The sequence below is a fragment of the Passer domesticus genome, chromosome 9 (genome assembly GCF_036417665.1).
Source record: "Passer domesticus isolate bPasDom1 chromosome 9, bPasDom1.hap1, whole genome shotgun sequence".
NCBI classification, from domain to species: Eukaryota; Metazoa; Chordata; class Aves; order Passeriformes; family Passeridae; genus Passer; species Passer domesticus.
In genome coordinates, this window is record NC_087482.1 from 39347581 (window position 1) to 39369306 (window position 21726).

Consider the following 21726-nt stretch of genomic DNA (forward strand, 5'->3'; position numbering starts at 1 on the left):
CAGGCTCCCGCGGTGTTCATTCAGTCGCACTTGCAGGATGTTGCTGCCATCTCCTGGAGAAACCCCGGAATGTGCTTTATTTATGGGAAAACTCTAGAGATCTCATCTGAACGGTAAGGATTTGATTTCTCTGCGTTAGATAGTCTGAACTTCACGGACTGCATGATAAATGCAATTCCTGAAATGAGTCGGTGCTAACCTATGCTGACATTTATTGAGAACCTTAATACTACTAATGCTTTTTTTGCTTTTCCTGTATGGTTTATAGCAACAGGTAATTCATTCAATAGTTCAGCTGTTGTTCTCTGACCCTGAACATGAGGTTTGAATTTTGAGCTCTTCTTCATTTACAAGTAATTCCACTCCTCTTTAGACCCAGAAAATATTCTTCTTCCCTATCAATAAAACAACCATAGCAACACAGTGGCAATGTAGGGAAAAAGGCATTTCAGAGCTTATATTTCTCATGTTAAAGGTTATAAATGACAGGTGTGGACAGTAGGCTCTGGTGGAGTCATCCTGAGACAGAGGCAAAGCAAACTGATCTCTCCTGTTAGAATGCACAGGATTTCCTTGAAAGAACATTGCTATTAGAAGAGGCCTTCAAGAGAAACCTGCAGGTGGGTCTAAGGCAGTGAGCCAGGGCTCATCCAGGTTCATGTCCTATTTCTTCTCTACTCACAGAGCTCAGAAGCCCAAGCTCAGGAATTGAGCTTGCTGGCAGGAGCAAGCCACAGATCAGGCTGGAGAGAGGACAAAGCTAATGATGGTCCCTGGAAGAGGTGCCAACTGTGCCATGGAGAGTGCCTGCACCTAAACAACTCAAGCTACTGACTTCAAGGACTGGCAGACCAGCCTGTGTGCCCTATCCTCTGCCTGGAGCATTTTCTGCTTGGGGTCAGAGAGGAGTTGGTGCCATGGCTACCAGTGCAATGTGGCTCCTTCCATTTACAAGCAGTGGTAAAGCCAAGCCCAAGAAAATGAGATTCTAGAAAGCTCAGTATGTCACAGTTGTCCTTTGCTGCAGAACAACACTGTAAGGTCAAGAGAAGATTGCACTTGCCTTTCATCAGTCCTCCAAAATATTGTGCTTTACAGAGCCTGCTTTCTGTAAAGCTCAGAAGTGGCCAGACAAGTGAAACAGTTAATAGCAGAAATTATTCTTACAGCCTGCTGAGTTCACTCTGAACCATAGCTGAGTATGAGAGCGAGCGAGCAGATGGGATGGGCAAGATGAATGGTTTGAGTAATTGGAAAAAACACAGATACAGAGAGGAAACTGAAGGAAGACAGAGGAGAAATCTCTGCCCAGTGAGGGACAAACTCTCAAAGCAGCTGGGATTTCATCCAGGGACTCGATGACAGCCAGGAAAGGAGCATCTAAGGAAGCCGAACTGAGAGAAAGTAAAAGAAGGGAACTAATCCAAGGCACCCCTGGCTGGTTCATTACAAAAAAGGGGAAAACACTCTGAGAAATAATTTGAAACAAAAGAACATAAGGGGAAAAAAAAAGGTGGGGGAAAAGACAAAGAAATTCAGGAAAGGGGAAGCAGACAGCAGGAGACAAATGCCGAAGCTCACTATTCCCAGGCTGCTAAATTAAATCTGACTTTCTTGGCACTTGACCATATTCTGTCACCAGCTATATAATCCAACTGATTAATAAATACAGCAGATATGCATTAACCAGTCCTGACTTTGTCCTGGTTTCTCCACCAGAGACTCCTGCTGTAGTGAGCACTGCTTTCCCCAGGATCCTGCTCAAACCTGTTAATTGTCATACCTCACACTCTGAGCTCAGTCATTTGCTCCCCCTTTTTTACTGTTGACACAACACCACCCTACTTGGGTTAAATTCTTTAATGGACCTTTTCTAAATTAACAGCATGCATTTTGTCCCAAGGGAGAGAAACCGTGCAAAGATACTGCCAGCTGTAATACAGCTTTCCACTTTGATGGGAGACTCTTGTCCTCTGGTTGCAGCTGTACATTGCCTCCCAAGCCCTTTCCTGACACAAATGAGCAGAGGAAATTATCTAGCTTTAAGAAAAAAATGTGAAAACAGCAGTTTTCACATCTCAGCATATCCATTCAGCTCTAAAAAACTGCACAAAACAGTTGTCCCAGCTTCTCTCTTCAAGCAGGAGATGTGTGTGCTCTCCTGGGCAGGGCTGTGTGGTGGGAATTCATCCAGTGAGTATGGACAGGATATGCAGGACCTACTGCAGCCAGGCATAACTAGCTGTGGCATCAGTTTAACCAGCAGTTTCCAGATATTTTGTATGTACCATCACACCAGATTTTACAAGAATCACATCTATGCCTAGTTCTCAGAAAGGCTCTAAGAGAAAACATTATTTAATAAGATTATGGGGACCAGCTATGGGTCATTCACCTCAGCTTGAAGACCACAGTCTAGGAGTGCTTGTGTACCACATTGCAATTCTGCTGAATTATTTTCAATTTCTGGGTGATATTCAGAGTTACTGAACTCTTACTTCATTTCATTTTATCCCGAGTCAGCTGAGTTTTGCTAAAAGCAAGGACTGTCACTATTAGTCTAAATTATGCTGAGTTTAGGGAGTCTGTCACTAGAACAATAGATCCAGGCGTAGACACTGCAACTGGTTTTAATCTGCAGAGAGTTGATCTGGTTCCAACAACATTCTGCAAACACCATCAGACACAATCAGCTGAAAACTGCTTCAAGCTACTCAGCAGACATGTCATCCAGGTACCATGGAGTGTTACTTCCCATATGCTGCCAGAGCACTGAAATGGGGTTATGATAAGAGATGAACAGATTCAGTCTGAAATCTCAGTGTAATTAATTCACTTGCCCTTAAAAATCATTGTAAGAAATTTCCTATTGCAAAGCCAGCAAACCCACCATAACCAACCATGGTGTTATTGCCAGTACAGCACATCAGACCTTGCAAAGAATTAATACAAGCTCTGCCAGCTATCAAAAATCCCAGCTTTTGCATGAGGGTCTAATTGGCAAACTGGCTGAAATTTGTGTGCTGTGCTCAAGCAGCTGATACAGCAACTTAGGAAACACTTACCACATCTGAAATGAATGTACATTTTCTTTCCTAACCAGTCACAGAGAACTTTACCCTAAATAGCTTAATTGCTTTTGCTTACCACTGCCACTGGCATTACCGCTGCCTTTACGAAGCATTTTCCTCGCTTGTGATGCTGCGGACCATTTCCATCCAAGCTCAGGGCCATATTCTGCCATCATTTTCACACTGCATATCTCAGGATTTAAAATTAGGCAAGTAACGAGTCTCTGCCATGTAATTTACATCTAATCAGTATTCTGCTCTTCTGCTGCTCATCTCAAAGGGTGTCTATGAGAAGGGTGGGCAGTGTATAGAGAGGACTGCGATTCATTCGGAAGGGAAAACTAACCCCTCTTAATGCACAGATCGGTGCTGGAGGAGCACACACCCTTGCTCTGCCATGCCATAACCCTTCCCCGAGGGGCTGAGCCAAGTCCACCCATCAAGGCAGGTGCTGGAGAGTTGAGACTCAGGTCTCAAAATGACACAAAGGAACTGCTCGCACCCACTGCACCCAAACAAATCACTTCACTCCTGTATAACCCTTGCAGTTACACAGACACAGAAGGTGCGAGGGATTATTCCACCCAAATTACAAGGAAGTTATTGCTCCTTTCCCCTTCTCTCCAGGGCTTACACAAGCCAAGTAGCAGTGGAAGCGCTCCCAGCAGAGCTGCTTTTTCTCCATACGTGCGCAAAGCCTCCGTTTTTGGCGGCAAGGCTTCACTGACACAAAAGAGACAAACTGCCATCAACACCTTCCTCCTTGGTGCCACCCATGCAGTTTGGCACTTTTGTGCCTTGTTTAAATAGTTATGAAGAGTTTGAGTATTTATTATTACAAATTTCTTAACCACTGGTACCAGAAGACAGAGTGGTAGCACCTAATGGCACTGAAGGCTGTGTCCATCTGAAATAGGGAAAGAGGGAGAGAGCACAAGCCCATGAGGGGGAGGTTATCCTGCAAGCAACAGGAGAGGAAACAGAGCTGCAATAGAAGATGCTACAGGTAAGGGACAGAGACAAGGGATCAGAAAAGAAATGTTTAGTTACTCCTCCAAACAGCCTTGCCCTCCTGGCAGTGTCAGGGACTGACCACACCACTATATGTCAAATGGACTTTATGCTTTGGGCTCTATCTCTCAACTGTGGTGCAGGCAGGAACCTGGTGTGGATGAAGCTCCTGAAAGAGGGGCTGCTCCTTGTCCACTCTCTGCAACAAGAGCCAGCTCACCTTCCTGCAGGGGTTATTTTCTGCCTGTGGTTTAGCAGAGTTCAGAGCATCCTGGACATCAACACCTTTACTGACAATCCCTGCTCATATCAGCACCCATCCTTTGCATTGCATGAAAAGCAAATGACAAACATACGGACAGCAAAGTATTTTTATTCCATCTTTATTGCCTGCTGACATGTTCAATATGCTCAAACTACATCTGAGGGACTGCATAGAGAGTGTTTCTTGTTTATATTTGATGTACGGCAGAACACTTTACATTGCACCAAATGTTGAGCAAACGGTAACATAACAGAGAAGCTGCAGTGGCAGCTGGAATTTCTGAGGTGGGCTACAGAGACTCTCTGGGGGCAAAAGTCTGCTCATCTTATTCAAATGAATTGCTTTTCTGGCCAAATTCTGCTCTGATATGCCAACTGACGAATACAGACCTAGTAACATGAGAAAACATGGAATAACTCTGAGAGCTTCAATTCCACAGTATGCTGAAGAATATATAGCAGCTAAAAACCAGAGAAGCAACTGCAACCACACTGAATGGCCAGAAGGCTCTGAGAGACAAGTCCAAACCTGCAAACCCTTGAACAGAAGAGTATCAATAGAGTTATTTATGAGAGAAATGAGGTTGGGAAAAATTACTTTCTGCTTTGGAGCATCCCTGTTCACAGGGAAAAAAAGAACTGAGAACTTGGTCTAATAGGACTGAATCGTCTCTCAGGGAAAAGCAATACCAGTTGCACTACAGGTGATCATGGACTGCCACAGCACTTCTAACTTCATTTCAGAACATAATAAAGGAAACATACAGAGAAAAGCAATCCTTCAATCTCTGCCAAAGAACAGGGTCAGTACGTAATGTTCCCAAAAGGGAAAGGCAGATAGAGACACGCCCTGTGGCTGCTCTAAACTACCTGCCCCCTCTCTGTGGCCATTTTGACCCCATGTGGAGTACAAAATGAGCACTTAAACTGTCTGCTGATCATACTTGGTTATGGGACTAGGTACTCAATGAGTCTCTCCAAATAGCTTCCTACTTACATGGGTCCCACTCATCCTAAATCTCCTTTACTACCCAAGGATGGATTTCCTTATCTGCCCCATAGTTTCATGGTATGGAAGCCAACCATGACGGCTAAAATGGGACTGAATACAATTAAAGCTTTCTACCAAGACAGCTGAACTTGGAGCAATAATTAACACAAAACAAAGGAACCAGCTTACACCAGGTGATTTAGGAACAGGGAAATCAGGTATCTAAGGTGGAAGAGAGGCTGCTTGGACTCCTCTCCTCACCAGCACAGGACAGCACACAAAGAAGCATGCTCCGAATGTGGAGTCTGGTTTATACCATCTCTGTTCTTACATTTTGTCCCTCTACAGCAGACCTGCCATCTGCTTCATCAGCAGCAGGGTTTTACCCTCTGACCTGATCAGTTTGGATCTGTGTTGTGACGAGATCTCAGTTGGATCCCATGTTATTCCATCAGAGCATCTCTGTGTTGCTTTCATAGAAAACCCTGAACAAAGGTTTTATTCCTCACACTTGGAGACAACACACCAAGAGAGTCCAGAGAGGAGGGAGAGAGAGATGGGCCCAAGAGGACTCTGTGACCTCCTCAGGTTGGTGTGAAAATGGATCACTCACACTGGGGCCACTCACTTCTGTGGCCAAGGCAGTGGTTTCACCTGCTCTTGGAAGATCTAACACACAAAGTACAGATCCTTTCTATCCTTTCTAGGTTACACAGGACATCTGCCTATTTCCTTGAAATTCTTAACAGTGGTCAAATATACAGATCTAATAAAACTGAGGGCAAAAAGTGAAAAATAAAAAGGAAGACACTGCAAAATGATGACTGCAAAATGATCAGTGAGAGCTGTAGACAATGAGAAGCAGTAATAAATGTGAAGGCAAGATAGATGTGAAGAATGATTTGATGCTGATTCTGACACAGCCAGTGATAAAACTTCTGTAGTTTCAAATGGACTCTAAATTTAACCCGGAGGTTCAAAAGAGAGCCCAAGGACCTCCAACCAAGACAGATTGAGCTTCCTCCTCACCTCATTAATTCCTCATTAAAATTGATTCTCCATTTTATCAAGCATTCAAGTGCATCTGGAAACTCAAGGCTAGAAGTCTGCAACTGGGATATCCTTGAGAACACCCATACATTTAGAAAAGAATCCATGATTAACAGACACCCTGCACAGAACCACAGCTCAGCATCAATCACATGGCACTGAAAATGGCCAGAGGACAGACTCAAGTACTTCATGTTGTGATTTAAGATCACTTCTAGTTACATCTGTTACCTGGACCAGGACAAAGAATCGTTTCTTCCATCTCTTCCAAACATTTTTACCAATGGCCCATAAATACCTAGGAGAAAAGAACAGGTGAATTCAGTACACAAGTGTTAATCTGTTGTTCTCTTGCTTTTCAGTATATTTTGTTTACACTTAGAATTGTTTGCACTTAAAAACTGAAGATAATGCACAAGAAGGAGCAATTACAAGACTCTCAAGCTCAGCAGCATTCATGAATGGGTTTATTTCTAGCCTGAACAGATTACCTGCAAGGAAAGCAACATAAAAATCTTAGAGAGCCTCAACGTTACACAGTATTAATTCTCCATTTCCTTTTGTCTTTCACAACTTGCTCAGAATTTGAAGCTCTTTAGTGCCAGTGAATAGCTACAACATGGTTGGATGGGTGAAGAATGCATTTGCAACAGAAGAATTAAGGGAGAGAATCCCTAAATCTGCTTTAGCTTTCATAAAACCATTTTGCTGAGGGGAGCTGTCAAACAGAGGGACACTTCCTACATTAAATCCAGCACACAGGACCTCAATATCCACTGGACTGACTAAACCAGGACACTTCAATGAGCAGCTCTGAGATGAAATCCGAGAAATTGCTTGGCTACAGATAATTCAAGCAAACTGAATAATTTCTGAGGAGAAGTGAATTTACTGTTTTCTACAAAGGGAGAATTAACTTTAAAAATTAATGTCAAAATAAGCATTTAATCTCCGTGATGAATTGGCCACTGTGACACTATAACACAAACACTGGCAAAACTAGTGGCAGCACCAGGCTAATATTAAACACAACAATATTCAGCATAAATATGTTTTATGTATCATTATAATTACTTTAGTTCTGGCTCAATAAATAGAAAAAATACTTCATTTTTGGTTATGCAAGGGGTTCCTTATGCCAGAAGAGATCTAGCATACACTTGGTGAATGTTTAAATCACAAAACTCCAAGTCATGCTGATGTGGGCGTTGAGTCCTTGGCTAGCCCAAGAAGAAGGTAATAAGTCACCTTTGGCTATTGCTGCTAACATCAACAGAAAGATAATCTCAGTTCTGGTAGCAAGAGGTATAAAACTCAGAGCTTTAAGCAGTATCATGTAAATCAATTCTTAGTTGAAGAAAGCTAGAGAACAGCCCTACTTTCAGCTGAAATCATGGACATAAACAGGACAGGAGATCTGTCCTCTCTGGCCTTGGTGCCTGTGATCATGAAAAAAATTTAACTTCACACAAGACTACTGGCTTTGACCTCATCAGCAGGGAAAACAGGAGGAGGAGGAATCAGAAAAGGTGAGTGACCTAAATCACCTAATAATGGATGGAATTTAATAAAATGCTATGAAAATAAAAGTAAAACAAAGTCACTTTTATAGCACCAAAACCAGACTTGAGAGTTATTTCCAACATCAAATTTCCAGGGCAATTTTAATTTTTTGTCACATCCTCAGCTCTGAAGAGCAATGAGAGCCTTGCCAAAGGCCTTAGCTAGATCTTCCCAAGGATGATCTAATTTGTAATTATATGAAGGTAGAAGTGATCAGGGTTCCCTCTGGCCCCAGATCTTCTGACACTCTCTCCTGGAAGGGAAAGGCGTCCCTTTTAACCTTCCCAATTATTAGTCCTACTCCAGGCAATTGTGGAATTTATTTAATTGTGGTGTGTATCTCAGTATAATTAATGCTAGTCACACTGGGGTTTATTCCAAGTGGAAAGTGCACTGTGATTTTGGTTTTGAAAAATCAATACAGGGAGACAGAGAATAACTTAAAAAATTATATTATTCTCAGTAAGAGAGTTGGGCAGTTAATCTATCATTGCTCACAGGAAAAACCATAATTTCTTGTGATGAAAACTGTTTAAAATTTAAACTGTTTGTCTCATATGCATTAAAAAAGATTGTGCTAAGAATATGGAAAGTGCACTATCAATGACTGAGCTAATGCCATTTTTATAAGTATCTTTCTGCTTCACCTCCTGTGAACTTGAGAAAAAGAGTTTCTCTTTGAGAATCTTAAAAAGCAAAATTTCCTAATGCACATTCAAAACAAAATAACTTTAGATTGAGACAAATGTTTACCCAGAGTGCTTCATGTTTTGAGGCTTATCCATTCTCACAGCAAGCTTGATCTTCAAGTCTTGATCAGGGCAGTTTTTGGAAACAGTCATTTTGTGCCACTCTGACTGCTTTGGGCTATTAGGAGTAGGGTGGAGAACAACCTGTAAGAATTAAAACAAGCAACGTTAAAGGGAAAAATTATTAATAAATTGGGGTTTAATGTGGAATAGAAATACATCATAACAACAGAAATACATCATGACCTAGTTTTGTCCTAGAAGTCAGACTGGATATGTGTATTCACATCAGCGAGGATGGTTTTTTATTGCTTTTTTAAAGTACAGCTTATTATTTTGAGATTAGGTCATATATTCTTTGGGTCCTCAATCAGCTCACGGGGCTGTGCAGACAGAGCTGCATGATCAGTTCCTATCATTTCAGGATGGTACATTTGACTGAGATGACAGCAGATAAAATCTGCATCCCATGTCATGACATGAGTGGCTGCAGGACTCTGCTTCCATTTCATGCAGCAGAAAATGCTGGGAGGGTCTCCAGCTGCAGCACATCCATGCAACACCAGTGACTGCAGATGAACACCAATGCAAGCACTTGGCTCAAAGAAAATGAAAGCTCCAAGAGGTGAAAGCTCCAAGAGTCTTTCCTGATCACAGCTGTGCTTTTCCCACTAATTCACTACCACTATAAAGCAGAGCAGCTTCCTGAACAGTAAGATACAGAGTATTCCCCTAGGACAACACCACATCCACCATCTTCTCCTGCTATTTCCATGTTTCCTCTGAGGTGGCCTAATCCCCTTCCTCCTACACCTGCTCCCCTTCTGATGCTTTCCCTCTCAGAAGTGACTTTGTCTGGTAAAAATTCATTCAAGTTTCCACTGTGCTGCAGTGAGATTAATCTTCTTTAAATTCATTAATCTTTATGCAAGCAAATAGTTTCACAATTCTTACAAATGGCAGCATTCACCCTCATTAACTGGTGTGCTGCCATCACTCATTTCTTGCTCATGCTTAGTCTATGCTCCTGCCAAACTCCAGCCCAGACTATAATCTTGTATTCCTCTGCTCTTCAACTTTGCTGCTGACTCAACAATCTAGGGGCTGTTTTCCACCAAAATATCATTGATGCTATTACCCTCTGATGAATTACTCTAAAACCTGTTTTACTGCCTCCTCTAAAGCCTGAGGTAAACATCAGTAGATTTTCAACTTTACCCTTATCCATTAATGTTATTTATCACTTCTTTTATTGAATTGCTTTCTCTGTCAGGAATCTGAAGCTGTTATTAGTCACACAGATAACTGAGCAACACCAGTCTATACTGCATCACTCTTAGAAGAAAACACATTTAAGCAAATCCTGAAGATGAGAAATGAGTTCTCCACATGAAGCAGGGGGTGTTAGAAGCAGGAATACACCCAAGCTCTGAGCAGCATCCAAGGAACCCCAGTGCCAGGCAAGTCATGCAAGAACGTCCACCCGTGCTAACCTGCTTCTCTTAGTGAGGCAGCAGCCATTCTGTGTGCTTGGGATGCTCTCTGCTTTGATTTCTAACTCTTTCTTCAACAAAAGACACAAACTTTTCTCAGTGGTGTTGCAATTCACAGCTCTTCCCCTCCTTGCCCTCGGTAGATGAAGTATTGGCATGGCTGAAATCCATGGGAGCCCTGCCATTGGCTTCAAAAGGGTCAGGATGTATTCCCATGCCTTCAGCTGCCCATTCAGCAGTGCAGGGCTTGGGAGCATTTTCCAGTTCTCCCTTGGATAAAAGTGGTGAGCTGAGGAGTGGCGGCCGCTTGCCAACTTAACACTCGCAATAGAAAGTGGGCTTTGTACCCGCCTGGCAGAGCACAAAGCCACTGCTCAAAGGGCGGCTGAGCAGGGGTGTTTTGTGTATAAAACCTGCTTTCCTCCTCTCTCCATGCAGGCAGGTTCCTGCCCACTCCAACAGCTAAACCAGGGGCTTAACACACTCCCGGTTTCATTATTATTTAAAGAAGGAATCTTGGTGCAGCCTGAGCAGACACGCGTCATCTTTCGGCCGCTCCGGGTGCACCGAGCATCCCTTTGAAGTTTGGCCGACTGAGAGCACTGGTGGCCACGGGCCAGGGGGAATCATTGCCAGCTCCCCACACTTGCCACTGCTGGCCTGTGTCCTTCAGCCTGCAGAAACTCAGGGCTGAGGGATGGTTTCCTGCTGGACTGGGAATTAAAGCACATTGGTAGGGTTGGCTCATCAGCCTTTCAGGGCAAGAGGGGTTGCTTTGGGTGCTGACATCTTTCTCAGAACAACATGCACAGCTAATTGCTTCCCAAGACCAGCAAAGTCAGCACTGCTCATGGCTGCCAGTGGAAACAAGCCTCACAAAGCAAGAGAGGCTGCACAGAGTGTAACCACTCAGGGGAAAATCCCTGAATGGCAGTGCGGCTGGCTGGGTGAAAAGCTCTGCTCAGCATGCCACAGTGGATAAAGGCAGGGTGCCAGGCTGTTTGAAGTAGGAGGTTTTGAAAATAATCCTGAAAATATTATGATGCTGTGCAGCAAAACAATTGTAGGTCTTCAGCTGTAGTACTGCAGCCTAGAGGGGTCATCCTCTTTGTCAAAAAAGGAGGGCAGGGAGAAAGGAAGGATCAAGGTGTGGATGAGAAAGTCTGAAGGGGCTGTGACTCCCTTTGAAGAGAAGACTGAGAGGGGAAAAGAGGGGGTAGCTTTGCTTTTCTCTCTCTCAAGTGCAAGAACAAAGGATACTTCATGAACATGAAAACACAAATAATTAAAATGAACATGAATTACATGAGACAAAATTGCACGCAGCATTCTCCATGATAAAGCTATAAATTTAAATCAACAGCTCACTAGGACCTGGGAGAATGTTTTGCACTTTTATAAACAGGATTAACACAAAACCATGTTAATTAGGAAAAATGTTGAATGGACAGAGACTCTTCCTTGTCAAGGCACAAACAGCCTGAGAGTTAACAAGAAACACCCCAACAGGTTAGTCTATAACCGGAAACATTGTTCTTGGGCTTGCAACAGGATCAGTGACTTTCCTGACCATGGATTTCTTTGCCATAGCCATAGAGACAGGATGTAGAGCAAGGAGTGCTGCAGGGCTGGGCAGACAGAGCCCAGGCTGCTCCTGGAGGTCACCTGGGTCATGCTGAGCCATGACAGGAGGTGCCAAGTCCTCTTACCCCGAACTGATTTTCATGGAGTCATCATCATACTGATCTCAGCCTGGGAAGCTGAGGAAGGCATGGCAAGGAGTTTGCTGCCACTTCTGCCTGGGCCCAACACAAATTTAAACAACTGCACAAGATCCATGGAGACAAGTAAAGTGTCTCAAAGCCATAGGAAAGTGCCATCCACAGATATTCTACAGTGATCAAGGGCCACCAGTGCCAGGGCACTGGTTTAGGGACCACAGGTGAGGGGTAGAGATGGGAAGATTTGCACTGTGGCCGATACCCTGGGAATCTGAGCTCTTTGCTATTAACACCATTGATGGGCGCAATGAACCCTCACGTTTCACTCCCCAGTCCAGCCCCACTGAAGCCACCAGCTCAGCCACCATCCACCCCCAGGGAAGCCAGGGCTCCAAGCCTTTTGCAGGGAGTACTGCAGTCAGTGCTTTCAAAAGCGCAAACCGTGCACCGGCTGCTCAGCAGATATGAGAGAAACTTAACAGTCCCTTGCCAAACTTAAATCCCTTCTTTTTGCTTCAGCATAATCCCCTTTTCTGCCTGAGGAATGTCCATTTCCGCAAGCCACTTTTAAGGCTTTCCGGTGTGCCAATATTGCACACAAGATCCTCTGCCTTTGCTCAGAGCAGGCACAGCCAGCTGAAATGCTGCCATTACAAACTCACAACAAAGACAGCATGCGAGATGCACTCCTTTCCAGCAGTGCAGAGCTTGCTTTCTTTCCCCCTCCTGAGGCTTGGCAAAAAAGCAGAGCATGTTGTGCTCCAAAGATATTTCTGTACAGGAGAGATTTCTCTAGAAAAGCAGGGCCAGAAGGAAACGTTACTAAACCCAAAATCTCCTTACCCTCCCAAGCTCTTTGTCCTCCAGAGCCAGCACTCCTGTGCTCTCCGTGAACAGCTTCACCTTCACTGCAGGAAGTGCATGGGTCGTCGTGAAATCTCCTTGGGTGCCCCAGCTGTGAAAAGAAGGACAGAGAGGTGTTCAGCTCAGCTGGCAGGTCAGCAGCAACACTGTTCAGGCATGAAACAGTTAACCTAAAAAGTGTCTGACACCAGCCAAAGTGGTTGGATAGTGTGAGTGACAAGGGTATTAATTATCTTCTTTGGGAAATGTGGGACAGATGTTTGGAAACATCCTTTTGGGAAATAAAGAGAGCATCTGGGAGCAGCATGAAACCAAGTGTAAGAGAACTTCCTTAGTTAGAAAGAACAATGTCTCCTGCAGTGCTAGCCTGTGGAGTCACAAGAGAAGTAGAGGATTGAAGGCACCTGCACCCAGGATGTCTGTAATCACTCATGCCTGTCCTCTCTTGGCTCATTAACCTCTCCTTTCCAGGCTGAGAGTGAAGTTTGCTTTTTCTGAAGAAACTGCAACTTAACCTCAGTTGCTCTCCAAGTCTCAGCCCAAGCCAAGTTTAAGTTCAAGCCATTATGTCTGGAGTAATCCTAGTTTGCTATGACTACAGAGTAGGACACCAGCTCCAGGAAGATGCCACCTCTGCAACCACACCATGAACCACTGTCTACTATTTGTACTCTCTGAGTCATTCCCTGGCTTGGAAAGGAGTGCTATGGAGGCTGAGTTATCCACAGCCTCTAGACACATGTCTCTAGAGGACATCTACACGTTTCTGCAATCACAAGTTGCCCAAATGCAGAGAAAACATGAACTCATTCCACGTGGGACCCTGCCAAGAGCGTGCCATGAGCAACACCTCTGAGTGATGTGGTGGAACACACACTGCAACCCAGAATGCTGCAAGTTAGATGATTTCACCATACTCACTAACTACTTCTATTCACCCTCACTCTGCTAATGACACTTTCTCACTTTAGGCTGTCCTCAAACTACATCCTCTCCTGAAGAAAGGCAGTTCCCTTGAAAAGGCTCAGAAGACATGGTCCAGTGACTAGATGCTCCTCAAAGATGAACACCATGCAGCAGGTTTAACATTTGGAAAATTATCAGTAAAAAGAATTAATTTCTCCTTGTGCTCTAGGAGTATGGGTTTATGCTTTGCTCCCCACAGAGCAAGTCTTCTCCAGCTGAGCTCAGCAGATGAGCATGTTCAGCACAGAGCTGATTAACAAACTTGGGTTCTTCATCACCTTTGCTGTGAAGCTTCCTCTCCTGGTGTCACTGTTTCACATGTTTTGCCTTTTATGATGATGCATCAAACCTCCACCAGTGCCAGACAGCAGAGGTTTGGCTTAAATTATCTACAGCACTATAGGTCCAGTCAGGTCCTTTATATAATATCTTTTTAATGTGTGAGCCGTCAGCTACCTAAAAATATTTCAAGGGTGAGAAGCAAGAAACAACTTAATTTTCTAATCACAGATTTGGGTCACAGGTTATGTTTTCTCTCAAAAAACTGCGTTGTCACCAGGAGGGAAAGTAGGAAGATTATCTTGCTTTGGGTAAGAGGCAAAAGTAAGAAAATATCCAACCTTACACTGTGTATTTTGACAGCATCTGCTTTATAGAACTCGTATCTCTGTTTACTATTAAAAAGCTCTTATTTGCTGAAGCATTCCCAGACCATATGTTATCAACAAATGTTACTAACCAAATACAAACAGTAATTTTCATTAGGTTTCCTTCATGGGAACAACATTAACCACAAAGAGAATAAATGTTTTAAATGACAGCAAACATACATAGCAAACCCTTGACAACACTGGTGCTTACATATTCATACCCCCAAAAGCCCTGAAAAGATCTGCGCCAACAAACGGAGACCATCAAAAGTTGAGTTTTGTGCAGGTTGGAGCCTGTGGTGATGTCATTAGTTGCCATAGTGATGCTCAGCATAAGGCCATAATTCATGCCACTGAAACATCATTTGTATTCAATCTGAATACCCAGTTTATCTGGGCTGTGTATTAAATTATTGTTCAAAAAATTATCTCTGGACAGTAGCTAGGTATTAGGATCTTCTGAGGGATTAACAGTGTAATGGTTTAATTTCCATATTTAATCATTAAGCAGGTTATCACTGCAGGAGTTCGTTTGTTGGGAAAGTGCACAGGGACCCATTGTGGACTTGCCATGAAGTAGCAATGCTATTTTGTCCCCCTATCACAGAACTCATGCTGACACCTCAAAGCAATAAAACATCTGCAAAAGCAGACAAACATCACTCTGGCCAAAAGGACACACACGTACAGATGGATACATATGGATGTACAAACACCAAAAAAAGGTACACAAGCAGAACAATCCTGGCAGTACTTCCTCAACAGGACCATATTAACTATCTGAATCCTGCCTGAACCCCTCAGCTTGGTATTTCTTATTGGCCAGTGCATCCCAAAGTCTGGATCTGGTAAAGAAATGCTGCTGTACACAGAGAATTTACAACAATCATCGTCCTATTTATGGCATCTGTGCTCTTACAGTGCTCTCAACAGAATCTACTTTTGTCTCCAGGGTTTCTTATTTAGGATTCAAACTTAGGATAAGCAGCTGAACTCTTCTGGCTGCAAAGTGCCAGAGGTTGAGATATGCCCCAGGTGCTAACTTGACAGATGCTGGCCCTTGTTTTACCTTTTACAAGCATAATAAGGAGATCATCACTGTAGACTTTGTGTCCAGAGATTCACCTAGAGGTGCCATCACAGTTACTGACCAAACATCCTGAAGTGCTAGGATTTTATCCTGAATGGAACAAAAAATGACACATATCCAGAGGGTGTGAGTGGCCAACAAGCAACAAAGGTCAGCTCTTGTCTGCCATTACCTCCACAGCCTCATGGGCTCACCTGCCTGATTTCAGGAGCATTTGGGAGCTGCCCCAGACACTGCCCTCACTCACACACAAGGGGCAGTGATGCCACTGCCAATGCAGGTGCCAGGTTGCTCAGACCTAGATGCTCTCAGCTGTCTTGGGTTGCTGATGTGAAAAACCTTCAGGCTGATGCTATTCAGCCCTTCCCAATTTATGGCCAAAATCTGTAAGACCACTCTCCTCCCATTGATGCTGTACCAAGCTCTTACCCTTTCCTGCCATAAGGTCACTGCAGAAACAACTATTGTCCCCCCATGGAAGTGCAGTGCTTTACTAATCTTTGGCTGTAGGGCTGAGGGCTTCCAAAATGCAGATATAGCAATTATAAAGTTAATTACCACACAGCTAAAAATACCAAAAACTTTAAAACACTGTGGCACTGCTAAGTTAAAATTCATTATTGAAATACTATTTGGGATATGAGTAAGGCCTGAGCAAAGTCCTGTAAAGATCCCTGTCCTGACTGCACTCACGTATCACAAGAAACCAGGCAGGAGGGTCTCTGACTTCAGCTGCTTTTCTTCACAATATCCCACTGATGTGACCTACAATTTTCTCAGCTGTCCTTGAGAGACACTGATTTAGTAATTTCTGTTCAACTCAAGTATGTAAGTTCCTCTAAAGAAAATTTGAGCACCTCTGACCTTCCTAAAAGCTAACATACACATTTAATACCCAGGAAAATTAATTAAACTCTTTCATTCATAAACTGTGCTCTCCAGCAAGTCTGCTCAGCCCCTGCCTAATTTAGAAGTCACCCTTCTTCCATCAGTGTTCTTGTAACTTGATGTAGCCAGAACACTGATGCCTGTGAATTATATAAATAATGAACAAGTGCAACTGGGCTGCATTGCTGGGCCATGAATCAGCCCTGCTAACCAGGCTAGCAGGGGAGCAGCTGCAGAGCTATGTGCTTTCCACAGGGGGGACATTTAAACATCACCTATGACCTCTTCTCGTGGGCTTCAAAATTATCGGAGGATATCTTTTATCCCTCTCCAGCTTGCACAGAATAAACGAAAAAATCAGAAAATGAAGTAAAAATGTGTACTAAAGGAGAGCTATGCTGTCCCCTCAGTGGGCTCACTCCAGGAGTGCATGATGCTCACTGGCCACAGCAGGTTCCTGGGACAGATCTTCTCTGCCAGAGGTGCTGCCCTTCTTCCTTGTTTCCATAAATTCACCACCTCAGTAAAAAAGTGTTGTAGAATAATATTCCTACATGTTGACCACATTTGCAGGAGTGTACTGAGCCACCTGCTCAGTGTAGCTTTCCCAAATTAACCAACTCAGCAGCAGTGCCTGATCCCTCCCAAGACAGGAACACGTCCTTGGGAAGGCAGGACGTGGCAGGCAGCTGCTTCTGTCCCTGCAGGGTCACCAAAACCAGCAGCAGCATCACCTATCCCCCTGCACAGCCAGCTGGCTGTGTGTGAGGGCACAGAGGTCCAGCTGAAAGGCATTTAATATATGTGACCATGTTTGGGACAACAGTGGAAGGGCAGCTGTCCTTCCCTTTGTGTCCTCTGCTGTCAGAATGGGATCTGGTGAGGATGCCAAGACTGGCCAGTCTGGCAGCCTCCCTCCCTCACACAGTGCTGGTGGAGAGGTTGTGCTTCATGCATTTCTCTTCATTTCCAACCCTCATCTCTCCTCCTCTGACATGTCTGTGTCTCTCCTGGTGTATAGCTAGGTCTCCAAAGTGGGCTGGCTGCTGAAGGGAAGCTCATCAAGAGGGCAGCACAGACAGTAGCCTGACAGACACTGCCTGGGCTCAGTGACTGCTTCACCTTGTGTGGTGTGATGCTTTTAATCCAGCCTTGTTTTCTCAGCTTACTGTGGTGCCCAGCCATGGTCCCTGCTGGATCTGGATCCTGCTCTGAGGATGGAGAGCTCAGATCCCTGGAGTTCATTGCTGGAGACTGAAATGCTACATACAGTCTCAGTTTAGTTCTCCCAGAAATCCTGTCTAAGAAATGATGGTTTTATTACTTTAGCACACTCCTCCTCTCCCAGGAGAGACCTTTAAATCTTGGGCCATAAATCATGTATGCCCATGCTTGAACACTGGGAAAAACAGAGTTAGAGCAGAAGCACACCAGGCACTGAGCTAACCTACCTTCATGCAGCTGATGGAGTAGTGCACCTTTTCCTTTAATGTAATGCTAAGCTGTGTTTCTTTTCTACATATTCCTAGAGACACAAGCGAGGAGGAAAATAAACAGGTTTAAAGTATCTTTAACAGTTGATTGTATGTGAAGAAGCACACAGGATAGCTTTTTACTATATTCTCTGATGCTTTATCAATACCAGCCATTCAAAAACGTGAACCAGAGGTTGATGACCACAGTTATTTATCAGTGATCTACCTGAACTTCCCTTGCCCATACACAGAGGCAATAGTTCATTATAACTGAGCACACACAGACTCACTCAGGTCAACAGCAAACCCTCAGGCAGGGATGGCATTAATCCCACTGGGATGAAAATACACATTTTTTTAAATGAAAATAGTGCTTGGGAACTTCTAGGAACACCATAAACTAGGCAATGGTGAGCCCTTCACAACTAGAGGCTGGAAGAGCTCACAGCTCATTGTAGGGAGCAGTGCAGGCGGGGCACTGAACTGGCAGGGATGTGGCAGAACAGACGTGTCTGTGACACGTGGCAGAGGCAGCTGCTCACACCTGCATCAGCTGGGTCACAAATCCGTAATAAACAGAAGCAGGGTATCCCAAAGCCTTTGAGAAGATATGCATTCTTTGCAGCTCTTGTGGGTAATGGCAATGGATAATAGGTTTTTTGTTTGTGTCTTTGGGGTTGGAAAAAGCCCATAGGCACAGAAGAATTCTGCCTTTTTCAGGCACTCCAAGAAGGCTCACAGGCTGGGTCACACACCTGGAGACCTGTGGGATGCACACACAACTCCTTTTCAGCAGGAGAATACCATCAACAACTGCCAGTTTGGGGATGCTGTGCTGGGGACAGCTACAAACTAGTTTGTGACTTCCTACTGTAGGACTACAAACCTCAGCTGAAAACCCAAAATGTAGGGGACTGTAAATGTGCCTCAGTCCCCTGCTTTGGGCTCCTGCTATTGCAATAAGGAGAAATCTAATTAAATCAGTAGAGTTAGGCCTTAATTTGCCTCATCCCAATTTAGAGGCAGCAAGCAGATGAAGTGATGCCTGACATAGAGGGCCCCTGTCTTTCCACTGCTATAAAGGTGTGCTGGAGGTGACTGCTGCATAGTCACAAAAAATATTTGAAAATCTCAAAGAACACATATAGATGCATATACACTGCTCATGCAAAAACATCCTGGGTTTGGAAATATCACTCAGGTGCTAAGAAAGGCACCATCCCATTCTGGCTGTAGAAATGCACTGAGAAAGGTTTGCATCCATAATACATCGTGATACTCAGGGGCTGCTGAGCCTCCTCTGGGATTCCTCCCACAGTAAAACTTTGATGTGTTTACTCACCTTCAAAACAGGATAACCAAAGACATCAGACACAGATTGACAACACAGCCTATTTTTGTTTACATTTGTTTCCTCCCCTCCCTTTCAGCTGCCAGAACAGCCTTTCAGTCCCATCCCCTCGGAACAAGCTGAGCTGAAGTGGGAGTGACAGCACAAACAGATTTGATTCCTCCCAGACTTTCCTGCACAGACTTTGCAGTGATTTAAAACACACTTTCACTGATGCAGCTCCCATGCAGGTGCTGACAAATCAGCATTCCTGCAGGCACTGGCCAGCAGAGGTGGCTGTACCTGCCTTCCCTGGAGCCACAGAACACTGAGCAAGGCCATGGCTCTGCATGCAGCACTGATGTCTGCTCTGGGATACCCCAAGGATGCTCTGAGTGAATCCATAGTTTCCTATGGCACCTTAATTCCTGCAGAGCATGGAACACTCCCTCTGCTAAAACAGAACACCACTAGTAAATATTTTGCTTACAAAAAGGGTGCTCATTTTGCCCAAAACACCACTGCAGAAAGCACTATGGTGTTATTCAAAAGGTGAGCAGAGACAGTGTGTCACTAAAGACTGGGCTCCTTCTACAGCAGCTAAAGAGGTGTTCCAACCTCCAGCACTTCATGCTCTGTCCTTTTCTGCTTCCACAGCTCTGAGACACAATGTATGTGTCACACACGCAGGCACCATCTTGCTTAACATCATGCAGACAGCAGTACCAGACCATCTCTCCCTCCAGGAGCTGCAACTCCCACATCCTCAAACTGGCTACGGCAGCGCTACACCGCCGGCTGAGAGAGAAATATGTCTTGGAGAGATCACATCTGCAAGGCACAGAAGGGTGAGGGTAAAGCTGACAGAGACTGCAGCAAAGCAAAGCCTGCAAAGGTCTGCTCTTGATCTGCTTGTGGCTCACACACAATCCCCATGGATCCCATCCCAGTGCCAGCACGGGGCACTGCAGCCAAGAGGAGCTGCTGAGGCCGACAGCACAGCTTTAGGAACCCAAAAAGGGATGATCTTTGCTATGCAGAAAATACAGCTTGATTTGTGTCTCATGAGAATGACTGATGCACTGGGGAAGTGTCATGACGAAGGAAGAAGGGATGGGAGGTGGATTTAAAATCACATAATAGCTATTTATGGCCACGAGATGGCATTCCTGCCCCAGAGATGTCCCTCCACCATGCCTGCACCCAGCCCAGGACCACACACCCCTCCCAGACCACTGCACCCCAGGCTGGACTCTGCTACAGAAATCCCACAGCTGGCTTGGATGCAAAATTGTGGCAGTGCTAGTCACCACAATCTTTTGGGTATTAACAGGAAAAAATTAAAAAAAAAAATTAAGTTGCATGCTTACTTTCCATGATTTAAATGATGACTGCTTTTCAAATGCCTATGCTCTTGTTCAATATTATCACAATTAGAGAAGAAAAACTCAGCAGGGGGAAATGGCAGTGAAAGCCCAGCACTGTTTTACTGGGAGGTCTGAAGTGAAAGAAAAATTGCTTTTACAAGAGCTGCCTACTGTATGTACTCCATCAGTGTATCTGCTTTGGATACAGCATGAGTTTACAGCTTCATTCATTAAATGCCTGTGTGTATTTACTGTCTGTGGCTCTGACCACTTCTTGAATAGGGTGACCTCAATGCCACACACATGCTAATCAAAGTTTCCTTTGGCCAAAGATGCTCCACTGACCCAGCCACAGAGCTGCTCACTTCACAGAATAACTAAATATGATTTATCCCTTCTATCAGATCTTGCCACCCTGGAAAAAAATACAGCTGCAGAGGACTGCCATTGGTTAAGGCCTGGCCATGATTTTGGACATAATAAAGCCATTCCCTCTCACATTCACAGAAACTTGGTATCTCACAAGCACAGACCATGGAGAAGGAGACAGAAATCCTCTGCCTGAATATACATATTATTGGCTTGTGCCAACATAGTCTAGACCCTCCTTTATAAAACTTAATAGAGAGCAATGAAATATTTTCTAAATGCAAAAAGCAGAAAACAACACAAGGTACGGGGAGAGACCAATCTGATTTTTATTTATGCCTCAGCATATGTTATATTCTTATAGGGGCTTCCTGACTCCCTCTTTTACAGTGGAATGGGACAGGCACCCTTTCAAAATCAGCTAAAAGGAGGAAAAAAGTGTGAGACCATCTCTTGTTGTTCCACCACTCACCACTCACATTTTTGCTGTCTTATATTTTTCTAAGCCAGGATCCAGGACAGGAAGCTCAAATCCAGCCAGACACCTGGGTTTGCCTTGCCCAACTTCTGACCACTAGAAGCAAAGTTCACACTAGCATCTCCTGGGTCAGGGGGGACGAGTGGACAATTGCAGCAGGTGATGCCCACCCAGCCATGTGCAAGCTCCTCTCTCTATGAGCAGCCTTTTCCACGCAGTGACAACAGTATGTGGCTCCCTTTAAGGGCTTTTACACTTAGTTCTGTGGTTTGTTGGGAGATGCAGCACATTTACAAAGCCACTACACTCTACCTTCATTTCACAGAAAGGATACCT

The 21726-nt window shown here is 44.3% G+C and overlaps 1 protein-coding gene and 1 long non-coding RNA gene across 15 annotated transcripts in view; one reads left to right on the top strand and one right to left on the bottom strand.

Moving 5' to 3' along the window:
• The window catches only part of CADPS (calcium dependent secretion activator), a 204682-nt gene that overhangs the window by 99184 nt on the left and 83772 nt on the right, over nucleotides 1-21726 (bottom strand). For all 13 annotated transcript variants that reach the window (XM_064432916.1, XM_064432911.1, XM_064432909.1 and 10 more), the window contains exons 7-9: nucleotides 12757-12868; nucleotides 8704-8843; nucleotides 6619-6685 (exon numbers count right to left, since the gene is read on the bottom strand). In XM_064432916.1, the coding sequence (XP_064288986.1) occupies nucleotides 6619-6685; nucleotides 8704-8843; nucleotides 12757-12868 (319 nt within the window). The remainder of the gene's footprint in view (nucleotides 1-6618; nucleotides 6686-8703; nucleotides 8844-12756; nucleotides 12869-21726) is intronic.
• LOC135307381 (uncharacterized) lies at nucleotides 18421-20645 on the top strand. Of its 2 annotated transcripts, XR_010368092.1 has the most exons (4): nucleotides 18421-18480; nucleotides 18567-18752; nucleotides 19277-19728; nucleotides 19834-20645. It is a non-coding gene; the product is annotated as an uncharacterized LOC135307381 (long non-coding RNA). The 2 variants fall into 2 exon arrangements; XR_010368093.1 differs by lacking the exon at nucleotides 19277-19728.